Raw genomic sequence first — 20,301 nt, 5'->3', positions numbered from 1 at the left:
ATAACAAGTGTCCATAGCTTGGATCTGTGGCACACAGTGGAAAATCTGGTCTCACCATTGTACAACAGGAAGATGTAGCTACACCCTGGCACCATTACTATGTATACAAACACATGCCACGTTTCAGGTTGCTTGGCAGCCAGGCGTTTTAACTTGTTACCTTGTTTTCCTCCAGCTGCTGGCATCTAGTGTCTGCTGCTTCTAAAGCTGTGCACACTTGATTCTCCCCTGTTTTATGGTCACAATAACCTTGTCCAGTAGGATTAGGCTGACTGCCCCTCAAGACCACCCAGTGAACTTCATGGCCAAGTGGGAATTTGAATCCAGATCCTAGCCCTCGAACCTCTGTCTCACACGGGCTCATGCATTGGCCCTTGTGGCCTGCAAGATGCTCAGGGTGAGGGCACTGTTCTCATCCCTGTGCCTCTCCTCATCCCACTGGGGGTACTCCAGGTGTGCAGGAAGGGAAGGGTCCCCGTGTGACGTCACATGAGGGGGCTGCGGGAGTGAGACCCCGCCCCTTTCTCCTGGAGGGAAGCCGGGATTGCCTCTTGTTTTTCGAGGGAGAGGACCAAAGCCAAGGGCAGCGAGGGCGTTCAGATGACGCCGGGTGGGCGGGGCATGGCGAAAACACGCCCTCCAGCCTCGTCGGCCAAGAGGACGCCACCCAATGCCCAGCCGTCTGCCTCAGGCCCCTCCCACTCTGCCTCAGGCCACGCCCCTTCTCCCTCCCTCCCTCCACCCGGCCGCAGACCCGACTCCCTTCAGTCAGAGCTAGGATGGCGCAGGCGTCGGCTGTCCCCTTTGTGCTGCTGCTCCTGCTGGGTGCCTCCACGGCGATGCCGGGGGGCGCCCGGGAGGTGGACGTGCGGAGCGGCCAGGCCCGTGAGGCGGCACGCTTCGCCTTGGCCGAGACTTTCCAGAGCGACAAGGCGGGCTCCGGAGGTAGCGGTCGCCTTTGGACGCTGCGCTCAGCCCAGACGCAGGTGAGATGCAGAAAGGCTGGGCGCAGGTGCGGGGGGACCACCTTGGGGCTGGAAGAATTGGATGGGGCTCATCACTGTGGAGGAGCATGAAGTATTTGGGGGCTGAAGCACGTCGGGGGACTTTGGGGCTGGAAGAAGCGGGGGGCTATGACTTAGGATGGGGGAGGATAAAGCATCTGGGGGGGTCAAAGACGCTATGAGGACCTCTTGCCCCGAGTAGCCTCCATCCAAATCCATTCATTGCGCTTATGTCCGTCCCCCGTCCCCCATTCTCCAATGAGTTCAAAATGGTGACCTACGTGGTTTTTCTGCATCTCATTTAATCCCCATAACAACCCTGTGAGGCAGGGTAGGCTGAGGGACAGTGACGGAGCTTAACTGTTACACCACCACTGGCTCTCATTCCAGCCATTTTTGCCAATCTACCCCAGTATTGTGTGCTGTGGTTGGCAGCACTTCTCCAGGGTCTTGGCTATGGGGTCTCCCCCCCCCAACACCTCCTTGATCCTCTGAACTGGGGGTTTAACCCTGGACCTTCTGCATGCAAAGTGTGTGCTCTTTGTTTTGCCAGGAGACCCAGAAACCCCACCCCTTCCAGTCAAATTAATTTAATTTAGCTAACTTGTTAAGGCATTTGTACCTTGCCCCTCAGCCAAAAAGAATTCCAGAGCAGCTTACGTTCATTCAGTTAGAACAAGACTGACCCTGCCTTCGGGATTACAGTCTAAATGACAGGTTGTCAATGCTTTTTTTCTGGGAGTACTCAAGTGTACGCAGTACCAGAACCTTCAATTTTCAAATGTTAAAAGTGTGGCACTTACTATAACAACGTCATGATAAGTACCGGCACCATTTTCCCTGAAAAAAATAAAGCACTGCACGTTGTCCAAGGAAAAGAATGTCCTTCACACAGTGCATAGTTAAACTATGGAACTCCCATGGGAGGCGGTGATGGGCACCAACTTGGAACGCTTTAAAAGAAGATTGGACAAATTCATGAAGGGGTCTGCCAGTGGCCACTAGCCACAATGGCTATGCTCTGCCTCCACAGCTTCTGAATACCAGTTGCTGGAAACCACAGGAAGGGAGAGTGCTCTTGTGCTTACTGGTTTCCCTCGGGTATCTGGTTGACCCCTCTGAGAATAGGATGCTGCACTTGACGGGCCCCCCTTTGTTCTTGTGAAAAAGCGACTGGAAGGGATGGGAGACATCAGTTTTTAAAATTATGTAGTAAGTTCCTGTAATGACCAGCTGTCATTACAGTTCAGGGCAAGAGGCTGAAGCAACCTGCTACCAGGTGACATTTGAGGGAGGGGAGGCCTGATGGCATCTGTAGAGAGTATTTTCTCTGTCAGCCCCCACCCCGAGCTCCACAGGCATCCGAAATGGCAAATGCAGGACTAGGAAGTACAGAGGACCCGGGAGTCTGCTGCTGAGGATGTTATTTTTCTTCTTCTTGCTCCCTTTGGGATCCTTATTGCTGTCCCAGGTGTCTTCTTGTTGACAATTAGAAGCACAATCCACTTAACTCTTAAAATAGTTACGGGTGGCTTCCATCAAGCTAGACTGCTTTAACTGGTATACTGGCAGGGGGGGGGGGGAGGAATCTGCCTCCATCTGATTAACTGGAGTCCTGGATAATTGATGCTGACCTGCAAGTAAAAAACCTCTGGGCCGAGGCAGTCACTCCATGCTGGAGAACTAGGTCAGTGACTAAGAGTAAGGGCAATGGAATGCCCTTACAGCTGACAGCCAGCAAAAGAAACTCAGCCCCATGCATTCCTGCTCCTCCCTCAGAACCAGGTTGCATTATTGATGGAATATATTTATTAGAATCAAAAGGGTGTGTGTGTATTTTATCAGTATTTGAAATGGTCTGCAGGCCTAACCATAATTACCATGAGGAGGCAGCCTGCTCTGTTTAATTCTTCCCTGTACAACTGTGGTGCTGGCTCTCACAGAAGTGTTTTGGCCACAGTTGGCCTCCAGCCTCCAGTAATGTGCCTGGCTAGTTTTCCAAGTGTGTTTGTGAGGCTTTATTTACTTCCTGGCTTTCATGAGAGCCTTTTGCTCAGTGTTTGGGATTGTGAGACAGAATCACATAAGAGCAGCCCTTCTGGATCAGGCCAATGGTTTATCTAGTCCAGCATCCTGTTCTCACGGTAGCCAACCACCCTCTCATCTCCTATGGATTCCAGCAACTGGTATTCAGACACATACTGCCCCTGACCTCCATTGAAGCAGGGCATAGTGATTGTGACTAGTTGCCATTGATAGCGTTCTCTTCCATGAATTTGTCTAATTATCTTTTACAGCCTCCTATAAAAGTGTTTAACTATGTGCTCTGTTAAAGACTCCTTCCTGTTATCTGTCCTGAAGCTTCCACATTCAGTTTGATTGGATGCCCATGACTTCTAACATGACAAGAGAGGGAGAAAAAACTTTCCTCTGTCTACTTTCTCCATGCCATGCATAATTTCATGGCCTTCTGTCACGTCTCGTCCTTTCTCTACGCTAAAAAGTCCCCAAACGCTGCAACCTTTGTTCATGGGGGAGTCATTTCATGCCCTTTTCTGAATCTTTTCCAACTACAGTATTCTTTTTGAGGTGAGGTGACCACAGACTTAGCTAGCCAGCAAGAGACAGAATAGTCGGGTCCCTTTCTCTGCCTGTCAGGAATTGTGGAATGCTGAAATGTTTCCCAGTGTCAGCAGTGTGCCAGGCAGTGGCTGTGTATCGTTTTTCTTTCATGAAGTTCCTGTTCTGTGTATGTATGGATTGAACTTGCAGTGTGAGCTTGTGAACCTCAAGTTTAAAGCTGGGCGGTGAACTTTAGAGTCCAGCCATAGTTATCTGTTGCCTCTTCCTTCCAAACAAATAAACAACCAGAAAACCATTGAGGCCACTCTAGGTCTTTTCCAGTTTCTTCCGAACTGGTTTTGGCTGCTTGCAGGCAGTGAACATCACTGGGCAATTTCCCAACTTTTCCCACTTGCCTGAGAGCTGTTCTTTCCTCATCTCCAGGTGGTGAATGGAATCAAGTACTATCTGCATGTGACTCTGCTGCAGAGCAGTCAGTGCAGAGGGAAGCAGGCTGTGGGGCAAGATGCTCCTAGTTGCCTCACTCCAGAAGAGCCGGAGCAGATGGTAAGAATCAGCATTGTCTTTTTGCTTTCTGGTTTAAAGGGGCAGGGGGAGAGTAGCTAGCACCTTCAGTGTGCTGGAAACCTGGAGTCTGGTTCCCAAGGTGTCCTAGTTTTGCATGGCTCTACTGATTTCTCTTCTGAGTTTTAAAAAAATCATTTGGTAGCATCATGCAAAACACGTGGGGCTGCAACAGTTAGCACAGGCACTGGCACATAATATCTCTTCCGTATTTGTAGGAAATCAGTCTTTTAGTGTGGCAGCACCTGCACTTTGGAACTCCCTGCCAATTGATAATCAGGCTGGTGCCTTCACCAAACTCCCTTCAGCGCCTGGCTTAAAATATTTTCATTTAGACAAGCGTACGCAGATACCTTGAACATTGATGTGTGTTTTAATCTGTTTTTTTTTAAATTTATCCTGATTTTAATTTTTTAAATGTTTTTACTGGTAATTTTTATTGTATTCTTGTTTTCGTTTACCACTTTGAGATTTTTTTACAATCAACATAATTTATTTGTATACCTTCCTTCACCCGAAGATCACATGGTGGTTCGCAACATAAAAATACAAAATGAAAACACAAAATACATAATACATAATAAAGCAAAAGCAAAACAAAATAAAACAATAGCCTCCCCTCCCACAGAAACATTTGAAAGGGTGGTAAAATGACCCCAGTTGGGTATATCAGCTCTTTTCTCTATTCCAACAGTGCTACAAGTCCCTGAGTACAGTGGTACCTCATGTTAAGTACTTAATTTGTTCCGGAGGCCCGTTCTTAACCTGAAACTGTTCTTAACCTGAAGCACCACTTTAGCTAATGGGGCCTCCTGCTGCCACCACGCCGCCGGAGCACAATTTCTGTTCTCATCCTGATGCAAAGTTCTTAACTTGAAGCACTATTTCTGGGTTAGCGGAGTCTGTAACCTGAAGCGTATGTAACCTGAAGTGTATGTAACCTGAGGTACCACTGTATGACCTCTGTGTGCATTAGGAAACAGGATGGGCTGAGACTGAGGGGCACCTCAGGCTGGGACTCTGCAGAATCTTTCCCTGGCACCTCAGTTTCCCTGGAAGTGTGGATATGCAGATGGCAGTGAAATGGGATTTCTAACTCTCCCATCTCCAAACTCTTTGCTTGAAGAGGAGCAGACCTCCCACTGGGACCTGTGGCTGGGGAAGTAGCAGGTCATCATCGCCCAGAAGTTTGGGAAGGATACAGATTTGCTTTGGTCTGCATAAAGCAGCGTGTTAACAACAGGAAACATTGGTACTGTTGACTCAGACTTCTCATTATCAAGGCTACAATCTCCATAAGCACATGCCAAATTCAGTTTGTCCCCCTGGGCCTCACATGTTTCTCTTGTGATCTGGCATCACTGAATCTCTTTGCATAAACTTCCCCTCAAATAAGGGCAGTTTGGTTTGGCTGGCCAGCCTGTCAGCTGACAGTGCCTCATGCAGCTCCAGGGGTTGGGTGCCGAGGAGGAAGATAGAGAGCATTGACATCATGTATACAGTTGCTGTATCCAAAAGTTTATCCTAGCCTTACCTGGAGATTGAACCTGGGTCGTTCTGTATGCAAGGCAGATTGTCTACCTCTGAGCTACGTTAGATGGGCTTGATCCAGCAGGCAGGCTCTTCTGAGATGCTTATGGTGTGCTCAATCCCCCAAGCTGAAGACTGAAGTGGTTGCAACCCAGGCGCAGCTAGCCCTCAGTGCAAGATATCTGACAAGTACACACACTGACCCTCTTGCTAGGACTTACAGTGGTACCTTGGGTTACATACGCTTCAGGTTACACACTCCGCTAACCCAGAAATAGTGCTTCAGTTTAAGAACTTTGCTTCAGGATAAGAACAGAAACTGGGCTCCGGCGGCGCGGCAGCAGCAGGAGGCCCCATTAGCTAAAGTGGTGCTTCAGGTTAAGAACAGTTTCAGATTAAGAACGGACCTCCGGAACGAATTAAGTACTTAACCCGAGGTACCACTGTATTTTCATGAGATCAGCCTCAATTAAGATGCAAAAGGTCCTCCCAGTGAAGTGGCTGGTAGGGACAAAGCATCTCTGGTGCATGGTGCAAGATGAACGCCCCAAGGCACCTTACTGTTTGGAGTCATAGATCGTTAGGTCATAGAATCATGGGAAGGGGACCCTGTGGATCATCTAGTCCAACCCCCTGCAATGCAGGAATATGCAGCTGTCCCTTATGGGGATCAAACCTGCACCCTTTTGGGAGGAGGGCAGCCCTTTCCTGCCAGAGGTCCTGACTTCATTTTGCCTTCTCTGATAGCCCAGTAGGCCCCATTTTCTCTCCTAAAGTTGATGGTAAAGCAATATTTCTGATTTCCAGCCTTGCATCCATCCGCTGCACGAATCTTATCTGCGTGGCTTGTCCTGACTTTCTGTGCCTTGCTTGCCCTCCTAACCTTTTCTCTTCTTCCCTTCCAGTCATGTCACTTTGAGGTCTGGAGCCAGCCCTGGGCAAACAGGAAGAGGCTGGTGAAGCAAGAGTGTCGCCTGGCTGGTAAGTCAGGTCTGGGTAGTCTGTCTGAAGCGTTAAAAGCAGAAAATACAGTCAAGAAGGCAGGGCCCCAAACCTTTGCATACTGTTGACATAAACAGTAGCTCCCTGAGCCAAGCTTTTCCTTCAGTGATATTGATTGTAAAAGCCAGCAGCAACCAGAACGGGTAAGATAACTCTTGTACCGGCCTACCTACTTCCACAGAATTCTTCTTCAGGTGGCAAATAGCCTCCACACTGTAATGATCCACCCAGGTTGGAATCCTATCAGTGCAAATGAGCAAATGCAACTAGCTTCAAAGTCATTTAGAATTCCTTCATCTGGGGCTGCCAACCATTCTTTGGCCCGTGGGGATTTACGACCGAGTGCTGTGGGCGCCACCGAGCCTGGTTGCTTCTCTCTGCGTCCTCTGGATCAACCCTCCTGTCAGAGTTCACACATACGGACTCTTTGCCTTTCCAAGGGATCTGGATAAAAGTCGACTCAATAATGTTAATCTGAGGCTTGAAAAGCACATAGAGTTGGAAGAGGAAATGGGAAAGAGCGCCACTTTTCCAACTTCCTCCTCCTGTTCAAGGAGGGCCCCCCTCCCCTTTTACACGGCGTTTACGTTCTGAGGTACTGCGTGCGTCAGTGAAATCGTGTATAATTGAAACCCATTGAAAAAGCCTGCAAGCACCCTGCTCTGCCCTTTTGGTGACATTTCAGTGACGTCTTTATGATGTTTCTGGATCACCTCTGGGTTTGGCGCAACGCACACGTACACAGTTGCACACATATGGAACGTGCCTAAACGGGGGGTGGGGGTGCTGCCTGTAGGTACATTTAAAGGGAGTAAAAACCCTAACCCTCACAGCCTCATGACTAAGTGGGTAATGTGGGGAGGGGCTTTGTGGGGGCCAGGAGAAGGTTGCAAAGCACTATGATGTTGATACCTGGACTTACATCATTTGCGAGATGGGTGTCCGTGTGTGTAATTGATACATGGCCTCACCTTTTCTCCCCAGGCACAATGAATCATTCAAGGGCATGAATCATTAAGGTGTAGGCTGCTGGGTAAAAGATTTCCTTCTGCATATCTGGTTAAGCACATATTTCTGCGAGGAGGTGTAATGGGAAGGATTGGGGGTTTAGCTGATAGCCATTTAGAATGTAAGTGACTTTTGGAATACAGTGGTACCTCTGGATACGAACGGGATCTGTTGCAGAGCCCCGTTCGCATCCAGAAGCAAACGTATCTAGCAATGGCACGTCTGTGCACGAATGCGTCGCTTTTTGCGGCTTCTGTGCATGCGCATGACGTTATTTTGAGCATCTGCGCAAGTGGTGAAACCCGGAAGTAACGTGCTCCGTTACTTCCGGGTTGCCGCGGAGCACAACTCGAACGCGCTCAACCTGAAGCGCATTCACCCGAGGTATGTCTGTATCCACTTAGTCTGGTGACAGAGTGTGAGATAGTAAATAAATAAACACACACACACCCCTTGTTCTTTCAGAGCCATCGGAGGTAGTCCACGCAGCAAAACTGGGGGAGTGGGAAGTGTTCCGTCCGAAGGCACCTGCCAAGGAAGTCGAGGAGTTAGCCCAGGAAGAGAGGTTTCTGCAAGTGAGTGTCATTCGTCTGCCTTTTGGAGCTGGGGTGTAAACTCTCTTAGCAGGGCAAAGCAGGGCTGTGTTCCTGCTGATTGAGTTGTCTCTTTCTCTTCTTTCCCTTTATACCAAAAGTACCAAAAGCATGTACATGTACCTTGGATCCCAAACACCTTGGTACTCTGACGTTTTGAATCCCAAATGCCGCAAACCTGGAAGTGAGTGTTCCGGTTTGCGAACTTTCTTTGGAACCCAAACGTCCGGCATGGCTTCCGATTGGCTGCAGGAGCTTCCTGCAGGAGCTTCCTGCAGCCAACCAGAAGCCGTGCTTTGGTTTCTGAACATTTTGATAGTCGGACGGACTTCCGGAACGGATTCCGTTCGGCTTCCAAGGTATGATTGTATACATTTGAGATAGGCACAATCTTCCAAATTTGGTCAAAAGTGCACAGCATTCCTGTTTGCATGTTCCTGATTGTAGCATAAGGTAAACTGGATGGCTGATTCATCTTGGGTACTTTGATATCATCTGCCTAAGATAGCCTTGCTTCTGATACAGCGATTTAAAAAAAGTAATTGGCTAGGGTAATGAAAGGTCAAAGAAAGATGGACAGGTTTTTGGCAGGCTGGCATTTATTCATTGATTTCATAAAATGCTAGGAATCTGGTACATCAGTTCCAACTATATATAAAATAGTTTGGTCTTTTAAAGCGTAAGACAGGATTAATTGTAGAAGGGTTAGATTAATTAAGAAAAATGAAACGTGCATCTAAAAAATAGAGTCCTTTGTTTAGATTATAGGTTCTAAGAGACAATGAATGCTGTGAAGGAAAATAATAATACTATTGAAGATCAAATATTATGTTTAATAGGTTCTTAATACTACTCGTAAAATATATTGTGTTAAAGAAATGTAACATTATGCTGGAAATACTGTTCATAGGAGGGAAGGGGGCTAATTTATATTTATGCCCTAGTCAACCTTATTTCTGCAAAACAGTTTGGAAAATAAAATAAAATCGCAATCTGCAGTTGAAGGCAGAAACTGTGATTCAGTTCCTTGTGTACCAGTTTCTCAGTTCTGGATTCTTCCATTCCCAGAATGCCTCCAACCACCTGGTGCCCCTCTTCAAGGAGTTCTTGACAACTTATGAGAAGAGCTACAAGGACAAGCAAGGTGAATGTTGGACGAAGGAAATTGTCAAAGCAACAGCATGCCTGGGCTGCCCTGCCTGGTGTAGTGGTTGGTCTAGGACCTGACAGAGCCCAGAGTTCGAATCCCCACTCAGCCATGAAGCTCATGGGATAACCTTGGGCCAGGTGCAGTTTCTCAGGTCTGATGTACCTTGAAGAGTAATTGTGGGGATAAAATAAGGCTGGAGAACTGTGTACGCAACCTTGAGCTTCTTGGAAGGAAAGCAGGATATAAAATGCAAGAAATAAATATAAGCTGCAAAGGTCAGGCTAGCTTCTCAGCAGAGTTCCTCTGATGTTCAGATTTTGCAGCAGGCATGGCTGTCCTTGCTTGGGCTGTTGGGAGTTGGGAAGGCAGGCATTGGGAAGGCCACAGGCCCCCCGCCTCCCTTGTCTGTCTTCCAGCTTCTCCTGATCCAATTTGGCATCCCTCCGCTCCTCGGAGCCCACCAGCCCACCTACACACTGCTGGCAGTAGCATTCTGCATGTGAAGCATCCTTAAAGAACTGTAGGCATAACTACTGATGGATAAGAACCAATAAGAATCAATACTCATGCTCAGTCCTTGTTTCCCTGGCCTCCTGCTCTTTTAGAGACCGAGAGGCGTTTCCGCATCTTTGCAGAGAATCTGGAGAAGGCCCAGCTAATTCAGGAACTGGATCAGGGCACGGCAGAATACGGTGTCACCAAATTCAGTGATCTGACAGGTAGGTGAGGACGGGGCAGGGACTCTGCTGCTAGCTTCCCCTCTGAATCGCAGAGCTATAGCATACCTGTGTCTGGTAGACCCGCCTTAGCCAACCAGGTGCCCTCCAGATGTTGCAGGACTAAAACGCCCATCAGGAGGGCACCAGGCAGAACAGACAGCAGTAAACAAATGGTATTATCTACAAAACTGCTGCCACTTAGTCCTCACAGTGCCACCACAAACCCTCTCTGAAAAGGCTCCAGCTAACAGGTTAGAGTCTTGTCTTCTTTATCCTGCAATGTGGTAAGTGTTACATATCCCAGCTTCCTTGGAAAGTGCAGGTGTCTCAAACCAGATGTTTTAGTTTTACATTCAGTTACTCACATTAAGGAACTGGGATAATACATTATCCAGATGTGTATATTAAAAGGTTTCTTTTTTCAATGAAAGAGAGAGAGAATGAAACAAAGTGCATAAAAGTAGCATAAAATAAAGCAAAAATGGGTATCTAATGTTTTTAAAATTACAGCACAAGTTCCAAAGAGGAAAGATACAGATATGTATTTGTGGCAGATAGAACTCAAGAACTTCAATCAGCCAGGAAGGCTAGAGTGTCATATTTTATGAAATCTGGTGCTTTCGTCTTTTCATCGCACAATGTATCTTTCTTCTTTGTTTCAGAGGAGGAGTTCCGCTCCACGTACTTGAACCCACTGCTTTCCCAGCTGCCTGGTCGGCCAATGAAACCAGCCACCATCCCTAAAGATCCACCCCCTGATTCATGGGACTGGCGGGACCACGGGGCTGTCACAGGTGTCAAGAACCAGGTTGGTTTTCCTCCGCCCCACTATGGAAGCAGCTGCTTCCTCAAGGGGACCAGGTTGGGCTTAAAGTTTCCAAAGGGGATAAAAGTTCCACTGTTTCCCTGTGTGGGCTTGTTGCGTGAGGTTGGTGAGGAGCTGGAAGAAGGTAGTGATCCACCCTAGGTTCTGGGCCTGAGCTTTATTTTGTTTTGTTCTCTGTAGGAATTTATATCCCAGCTTTGTATCAAATTGGGATGCAAGGCAGCTTACAACATGTAAAAAACGTCCTCATAAAATGAAAAGTAACTAATTGAAAGCAGTAGTTAAAATACATCGAAACACATTTAGAACCAGCAGCTAAAGTAGTTTGCCCCGGCAACAGCATCTGCATTGTCTGCACCTTAGTTTTCAAAGACCTATCTGAATACAAAAGTCTGCCAGCAGAAAGATAAACAAACAAGAGGGAGCCAGTTTAACCTCTCCTGGAACAGGATTCCACAATCTGGGAGCAGCCGCAGCAAAGGTTCTCTCTTGTGTCATCACCAACTGTGTTTTTGATGTTAATGGGTCCAAGAGAAGGTGGTCATCTGAGGATCTTGGCTCCCAGAAAGGTTTAAATAGGGAGTTATGGTCTTTCAGGTAACCTGGTCCCAAGCCATATAAGGCTTTATAGGTCAGAACCCGTGCTTGGAATTGTGCCAGTGGACCAGCAGCCAGTGAAGTTGTTTAACAGATGTAAGATGCCTTCTTCTAGGCTTCTTCTGTATTTTCTCCTTTTTCATCTCATGGCCTGTTCATACTACAGTATCTGGAATAACTCTTTCCCTTTCTCAATGACTGCAGGGTTACTGTGGCTCCTGCTGGGCCTTCTCTGTGACAGGCAACGTGGAAGGGCAGTGGTTCCTCCGCAATGGCACTTTGGTCTCCCTTTCTGAGCAAGGTAGGGAGTTATTTGAGGAGGCCTGGCCTCTCATGTTTGGATCTGGGAGCTTTCTGGGCAGCAGAGCTAAAACAAAACAAAAAAACTGCCAGTGAAGTCATTGGTTGTGCCTTGTTTACATGGCCGCGTTGACTCAAATGTTTTACAGGTAAAGGATGCCTGTATTCTCAAAGCAGATTTTCTTTATTTTTTGCTTTCATTACCTTGTTATAACCCATCCTGAGTTCACATATGGCGAAGAGCGAGATGCAGCTGCTTTGAGTTTTTCCTTCAATCAAGTGGCATATGAATTTTATGAAAGAAATGTCACAAAGAAATAAATTGGGAAGTTGGCTGACTTCAGGAGCAAGACTGTACGTGTCTATGGGTGCTCACCCTCCAGTTTCCAGCTGACCCGATTTCTGCTCCCTCCACAGAGCTGCTGGACTGTGACTCCGTAGACAAAGCCTGCGGAGGAGGACTTCCATCCACGGCCTACGAGGCCATCGAAGGGCTGGGTGAGTCAGCAAAATATTTTTGCTCCAGCGCGGCACTTGGTCTGCAGCTTGTTCCTCTTCATGTGCCTTGACATCCAGAGAATAAGATGTTTTGAGTGTTCAGAGACTTGTTTTCACAACAGTCTCTGAACTGGAGAAACTGGGTGCCTGGGGCATGGTGGTGCTGGAAATGCTGGTTTGTTCCCAAGGCTAAAACCTAACCGAGTTTTGTCAGTTGTGTCTAGAGCATCCATTCCCTCTTTCTTGGGGCAAACCCTGAATTTTTCAAGAGTGCACAAGCTGCTTTTATGTCAGTTCCCCAATGGCTGTGAAGCAACCACCACAGCGAGGCTGGAAGATGCTCTGTTTGTTCAGCCGTTTGTTGACAATGCAAAGTCCCTCTTCAGAACTGCTGGATTCTGGCTGCTGTTGATTTCTCACGTAGGGGTTGTTGTTCCTTGCTGCTTTTATTGCTGGAAGCTGCCTCTAGAAGTATTATTAAGGTAGAGGGACCCCTGACAATTAGGTCCAGTTGTGACCAACTCTGGGGTTGCGGCGCTCATCTCGCTTTATTGGTCGAGGGAGCTGGTGTACAGCTTCCGGGTCATGTGGCCAGCATGACTAAGCCGCTTCTGGCGAACCAGAGCAGCACACGGAAACGCTGTTTACCTTCCTGCCAGAGTGGTACCTATTTAACTACTTGCACTTTGATGTGCTTTCGAACTCCTAGGTTGGCAGGAGCTGGGACCGAGCAATGGGAGCTCACCCCGTCACGGGGATTCGAACCGCCGACCTTCTGATCAGCAAGTCCTAGGCTCTGTGGTTTAACCCACAGTGCCACCTGCATCCCACAAAAGTATTATTAGGGCATAATAAATGTGGGGGGGGGGGTTTAAAAGCCACTCTTAGATCCTTATTCTGCACAGCAAGAGCCCCGCCTGTACACGGTTTTCCTTGCCAGGTCATCACCTTCCTTGGCCTTCCTGATTCTCCTCTTCTTCCCCAGGCGGCCTGGAGACAGAGCGCGATTACAGTTACGAGGGGTTCGAGCAGAAGTGTGGCTTCTCCAAGGATAAGGTGGCCGTCTACATCAATAGCTCCGTATCAATATCCCGGGATGAGACAGGTACGTGTCCTGAGACCATGGCTTGGGGTGCCAGTTAGTGAATCAAATTGTGGGCTTCTTAATACCTAGAGAGATCTGGAACACTCCGCTGTGGAATGAGGAAGGCCACTTGCTACAGCCTAGAGCAAGGGTTGGGCAAACTTTTCCCAGCCCCAGGGCTGCCTTCCCTCTTGGCCAAACTTCCAGAGGCTACATGCCAGTGGTATGTGGGGCCAGAGCAGGCATAGGCAAACTCAGCCCTCCAGATGTTTTGGGACTACAGCTCCCATCATCCCTAGCTAACAGGACCAGTGGTCAGGGATGGTGGGAATTGTAGTCTCAAAACATCTGGACAGGGCAACAGGTGCTACGGAAGTCAGCCATGTAAGAATTGGTGTAGACATATATATCTGTTTATGAAAATATTTATATGCTGCAAATCATAACAAAATAAAAGCAGTGTACAATAATAACTATATAATATAAAAACACATTTAAGATCAGAGACCATCATCTAAGTGTTATGGATAGATGGCTTCTTAATTGCTGGCATAAGCTTGACGACATAGAGAAGTTCTCAGAGGATGTTTAAAAGGAGCTGGGTGCTGAATCTCTGTTAGCAGAGTGTTCCACAGGACTAGGCCAATAAGACCAAAGACTCTATTTCACGTTGATGTCAAATGACCTTTGCCAAGTCAAGGGATGACCAATGAGGTTCTTCCAGGTGATCTTGGTAACTGAGCCAGGATATAAAGGTTCAGGCCATCTCTAAGGTACCTTGGATCTAAGTTGTTCAGGGCTCTGTAAAATCAATACAAGGACCTGGCTTGGTAGTAGATGGGCAGCCAGTGCAGAGGTTATTTACTCCCTCTTCATCCATACAAGCAAGAGGTATTATCATGGTCCAATAACACATTCTGGCTAAGAGAAAACACAGGGCAGGGTCATAGACACTTGTGGCCTGTGGGATGGATTTAGAGGTCTGGATGACTGCATAGGTCCCTGAGGTACCCCAGACCTGCCCTAGATGTTCTCTGAACTTGATAGGTGCCCTTCTTGCTGCTTTTATGGGTAAGAAACATTCAAGACCACACACTTGATACTTAACAGCTTCTCTGCTGAGCCGTCCTGCTACGATCTCTTGTCCTGCCTGCTGCCACCATGCATGGGTGTAGGAAGTGCAACTGAAGCCAGGGAGAGAGGCAGCGTATTAGTATCTCAAATGCATGGCGATCCACATGTGTAAAATGCTTTCGTTTTCTGGGGCAGGGCCTGCAGCGCAGCTCCCATAAGCTCCCTCTCCTTCTCTTATATCTCTCTGTATCATATAATGGCCTTGCATATTAACCAGTCACCCTCTTTGTTGCAGAGATCGCTGCCTGGCTGGCTAAGAACGGCCCTATTTCCATTGCTCTGAACGCCTTTGCCATGCAGGTGAGGGAGCCCCTGGAGGGCCATGCTGCTTTTCCCATGCTGTAAGGAACAGAAGTTGCACATTTGGTCAAAAAACATCCCCCCCCCCACATCATTTGTTGAGCGGGTGGGAAGCAAAATGAAACCCTCCCCAAAAAATCACAGTGGAGGGACAGAAATTTCTATGCAAGTTTGAGCAGGGAGTTGCATTAACTTTATGATGTGACCATAGGTTTTCCATTTCCCCTTGCTTTTTAAAACTTAAAAAAAGAAGAAAAGAAATCCTGGGATGCCGTTGGAGCTCTGCCACCTCCTGCCCTAGGACTCAGAGCCATCTCTGATTCAGGACAGGCAAAACAAAGCCCTTCTCCACACAGAAATAGAACTGTCGAATTTGCAAGCGCTAAATGCAGCAATGGCCACTAATGTGACCGGCTTCCAAAGCAGGTTAGACAAACTCAAGGAGAATAAGTCTGGCGACGGCTACTAGGCATGATGGTTATTTTCTGCCTCCGCTGTTGGGAAGCAGCATGCACCTGAACACAAGGTGGAGAAGAGAGTATTGCTGTTGTCCTTGCGAGCTTTCTGGTTGGTCAGACTGCTGATCCAACAGCTAGCCCTGCTTGCATTTCTTTTACACGGCTTACTCTGCTTCCAAATTTGGATTGGCCTAGTTCAGTTTTTGTTGCTTGAGAGAGAGGGTTGCTTGATTGAGAGAGTTGCTTGATTGAGAGAGGGAGGGCTGAGTCATGCAGAATACGAGGGAACAGATCTGTTCAGAGGGGCAAGGACTCCTTGCAGCTAGGACACATTTGACTTTCTTAGTAGCTTCACGCATAGACCTTCAAGCCCTCCCAAATTGCCTGAAGGCCCAAACATTGCACAGGGTGAAACATGTATGTATTAAGTTGTTTGGAGTCCAGGATTGTCTCTGAGCCCTTTTCCCCTTCTTCCCCTGTCCAGTTTTACAGGAGGGGAGTTTCCCACCCCTTCTTCCTGCTCTGCAACCCCTGGATGATTGACCACGCAGTCCTCTTGGTGGGCTACGGCACACGTAAGTGGCTACTTTTACTTGGGGGGGGGGGAATGCTCCCCAAACGTGAAGGTGGGGAGATTCACTCTGGAATCTCCATTCCTCCACCCTGCAGTTTAGCGTTCAGAAGCAGTCTTCATCTGTGTTAAATAAGCTTGCTTTACTCTGTTCTAATTTATTTGCGCGACCTATCTAAAACATTTTTTGTGCCACCCTACCTCCTTTCTAAAATGCTCACACAAAGACTTTAGAAAAAAGGGATGAAACTTTAAATTACCCTAAAGCTCGCTCAGTTAAAACCTACTCGCGTCTGGGCAAAACATATTAGAGCAGTTTTACTAGCTCTGGCACCTGATGTTTGTCTGATCTAAGTCCCTAGTTCTCATGATTCCCAAAGTTTCGCATCAGACTCCCCAGTTGTAACAGGTGTGACTAATAGAGGCTGAAGGAGGACTACAAGTGGGGAGTTTCCTTGCTTGTGATGGATGTTCAGAGGTGGGCAGGGAGCGGTGGGTGGGTGGGGGAAGCAGGAAGGGTCGAGAATGATTTTCTTCCTGCTTGCAAAAAGCTGCTAACTTCCATCCAAGGATGCTGCAGAGATCAGATCCGTCTTAAGCCACTTCAAGAGATTGATGGGTTGAGGGATAGGTGGAGGATTTTATAAAATTTATATGCTGCTTTGGGGGGGGGGAACAACTCAAAGCGGTTTACTGCTTGTTCTACCCCTGACAACTCTCTTCTGTTTCCACCTGTATGCACACACAGGGGGCCGTACTCCATTCTGGGCAATCAAGAACAGTTGGGGAGAGAACTGGGGAGAGAAGGTAAGCATTCTTCCAAACTCAGCTGGGCGACCTTTCCCCCGCTCTTGGCAGTCTCTGTTCACATTGTAAGGAAGGGGCTGATACACTGAAAGCTCACGAGTCAGGCTTGGCTTTCTCCTCAGTGTAACTGCCTGCTGCCGACCCTCTAACCTAGTGTCTCTTTGCTTGACAATGCTCTTGAGGCAAGGAGGAGCCGGTGCCAGGTTATGGCTGACTTCTGCTTACGTTGTGCTGGCCAATGACATGCTCATGTGCAGGCAGAAGGCAGATATTTTTATATTTATTTATTTCACAAAATGTAAGCCCCGTACGATCACATTTTATGCAAAGCTTCAAGTCCAAGGGTTTGGCTTATACACGAAAATTGAAGTAAGGCAGATGGGGAGAGATAATCCCCAGCAAGCAAGGCAGAGAACTTAGAAGCTCTTTCTGCCCCAGCTTAAGCTCTCCATCTTGCTTGGGACTTGACTTGCACAAATTCAACCAGCTCGCCTTCAATCACGTATGGTTGAAACTTAAATGAGTGTAAGATGTGATCATATTGTGGAACTGCTTGATTGTAAAAAATCTCAAAACAGTTTACAGAAAGGATATACAGTGGTACCTCGTGTTACGTACTTGATCCTTCCCAGAGGTCCATTCGTAACAGGAAAACTCTCATAACTTGAGGCACGCTTTCTCTAATGGCAACTGCTGCCACGCCATGACTTCTGCTCGCATCCCAGGGCAAAGGTGGCAACAAGGGGCATCTACTTCCGGGTTAGTGGAACGCGTAACCCGCAGCATTTGTAAGGGGTATGGTACGTAACACGAGGTTCCACTGTAAAACCATCAATGAAAACTACCAAAACCAGCTTTTTAAAACTTTACTACAAACAATTAAAAACACATGTAAACATTCTACATATTTGACTAGGTATCCGTAAACAAAAAAAGTTTTTCGCAGGCACCAAGAAGAGTACAGGGAAGGCGTCTGCCTGGTGTCAATGGGCAGGGAGTTCCAAAGTGTAGGAGCTGTCACAATAAAAGGTCTATTTCTTACAAATGTGCCACAGGCATTATGTGGCATCTATAACAATGCCAGTTTCACAGATATAAGTGGGCATATATATGGGGTGAGGTAATCTCGCAGGTAAACTGGTCCCAAGTTGCTAAGGGTTTGGTATGCTGATAGTAACACCTTGAACCTGGCCTGGGTAGCAAATGGGCAACTAGTGCAAATCTCTGACCAGAGGGGTTATATGCTGATGGGGTCCTGTCAGCAATTGTGCTGCAGCATTCTGCACTAACTGCAGCTTCCCGATCAAATGCAAGAGTGTGTTGCAGTAATCCAATCTTGAAGTAACCAATACTGTGGCTAGGCTTTCCTGGTCAGGGAAGATCTGTGCTGCTTACTGACAATTGTCCCGTGTCTCTTTTCAGGGCTACTACTACCTGTACCGTGGCAGCCACGCCTGTGGCATGAACTCAATGTGCAGTTCTGCAGTGATAGAGTAAGCCTCTCAGGCCCCTTGGCTGCCTCCGGTCCAAATCATCAACTTGCTGGCTTTCCATCCAGCACCAAGATGAAGATCGGAGCACCTTCCCTGTACATTATTCTGACCCTGTTTACCCATTTCCCTTTCCAAATAGCCCTGGTTAGGTCTAGTGCATAACTGAGAAGATATGGCCCCTGCTCCTGCCTGCTGCTATGAACGGTAGAGGCTGAAGGTAGCATGTCCTAGGATAGGACCCTAACCTTGCTGAGATCCTTCAACCAGGCCAGGATTGGTGCTGGTGTGTGTTTAAAGGGTGCTCCCCTTTCCAGTAGGAGCAGATTCCTTCCCCCGACTCTCAGTGAAGGGGTACTTGGTGCCTGGGCAGATGCACAGAGGATGGCGAAGGGGACTTGCTCCTCTGAAATGGTTAGGTCATCAGCTGCTCCTCGCTGTGAGCTGCCTCTTTTACCTTGGTCAATCCTGAGCTGCTTTTTGGAAGGCAGACTGGGAATTGGGGCCGGGGAGGGAGGGGCAGCGCTCTAACTACCAGCTCCCATCCCAACTCCCTCTGCAAAAAGTAGGTCTCATTACTGTTTTTTAACCATAGGCCTCTTTAGTTTGGGCCACAGCTCAGTAGAAGAGCACCCACTCTGCACGCAGAAGGTCCCAAACAGTTATAGAATCTCATACAGTCCTGGAATTGTAGAGTTGGAAGGGGGACCCAAAGAGTCATCTAGTCCAACCCTCCAATCCTCAGGAGGCAGGGCCAGGGAAGGCCCCCTTCAGATTAAAGAGCTGCTGTGCTAGATGGACAGCAGTCAGTCTGACTTGGTCTAAGGCCATCTTCCTGTTTCCATACAACTTGGGGAACCAGCTTGCATTTAAGACAAGATGTTCCAAGGAACTTCACAACTCACTCAAGCCCCCCCCCCCTAAATAAGTGCAGGTGAATTTTCCCTTCCTTGTGGAGATGAGGGGGAGCACATTTAACACCCTTATTTCCCAGTTAGTCAGGGGCTTCTTTCTTTTGCACTCTCCAAGTCTTCCCGCTCCCTGTAGGGATTGTAGCACTGATAAATGCCCCCCCCCCATGGGGTACCCTTGTTTCCGTTAGCTCAAGTCTTCCTCTGCTTCTGGAAGACTTGACGTGGTGGAGTCACAGCCTTGCAGGACAGTCTTGCCTGTGGCTGGGCGGTTCCGCTAGCCTGTGGGAAAAGTAACCATTCCAGTATTGGTCAGCTTTTGCACTTAGATGCCATGAAATCTTTCTCCCTGTACCCACTACAAAAAAAGAGGTCAAACCCAGCCCACATTTTTTTTTTTTAGATTTAGTTGCTCTGTATTATTGTTTGCTGCTAGAATGGAAATATTGGTGGAAGGTTTGAAGGCAATGCTGAGAGAAGATCCCTAGCTCGGTCAGTCCTAAGCACCACCCAAACCTTCTCCTCCAGGGAATCCTACTTGAGCATTTCCCCCCCCCCCCAATTGCGCTCAGGGCTTTTGGGGAGTGGAAGGCATAACTAGCACTTGCAAAATGGCTGCTATAGAAAGTGTTTTTCCTTTGATTGCTGCTCTGAACACCCCACCCCCACCCTGAAAAAGCTGTTTCCCCTTCAGGGACTCTAATCTCAGCCAGAATGGCCTGAAAGTGGCTGCAAAAAAAGTGTTTCTAGAAGACGCAGCTGCTCATGTGGCTGTGCCTTCTGTTACTTTAAAGATGCAGCCTTTGGTGTTTCTGTAATTTCCACACTAATAAATACTGATGGACTCTGAACTAAAGTGTCTGTGTGTTTCAGGGGTGAGGGCAGCATGGCGCCTGGAGTCTTGAGGGAGGGAGACTAGGTTTACCTCCTGCTAAGTACTCCTGAGTAGGTCTTGCCAGCATCCTTCCAAGGCGGATGAGAGACAAAGGGGGTGAGACGTCATCAGAACAGGCTTATCTCGGAGGCAGTGCTTTTTTTTCTTTAAAAAATGTTTAGGGGTACTCTCATTTTCCCACTCATATTGAAATACTGCCCCTCAATGAGGCCAAACTTAGATTCACAGAATGTTTAGGGGGATGCGTACCCTCAGAAAAAAATACTGCTCAGGCGTG

The 20,301-nt window shown here is 47.8% G+C and overlaps 1 protein-coding gene across 1 annotated transcript; it reads left to right on the top strand.

Moving 5' to 3' along the window:
* Positions 1–652: 652 nt before the first annotated feature.
* Positions 653–19,985, top strand: CTSF (cathepsin F). The gene is made up of 14 exons (XM_083716632.1): positions 653–986; positions 4,011–4,133; positions 6,587–6,662; positions 8,157–8,266; positions 9,353–9,428; positions 10,040–10,153; positions 10,816–10,961; positions 11,781–11,877; positions 12,294–12,374; positions 13,360–13,479; positions 14,828–14,892; positions 15,835–15,925; positions 16,670–16,728; positions 18,151–19,985. The coding sequence occupies exons 1-14, from the start codon at positions 780–782 to the stop codon at positions 18,223–18,225; spliced, it is 1,440 nt and encodes a 479-aa protein (XP_083572758.1). The 5' UTR covers positions 653–779; the 3' UTR covers positions 18,226–19,985.
* Positions 19,986–20,301: the final 316 nt, after the last annotated feature.

This window comes from Podarcis gaigeae (assembly GCF_964106915.1).
Source record: "Podarcis gaigeae genome assembly, chromosome: 16".
NCBI lineage: Eukaryota > Metazoa > Chordata > Lepidosauria > Squamata > Lacertidae > Podarcis > Podarcis gaigeae.
The sequence above is the reverse complement of the archived record's forward strand: the minus strand, read 5'-3'. Positions and strand labels throughout refer to the sequence as shown.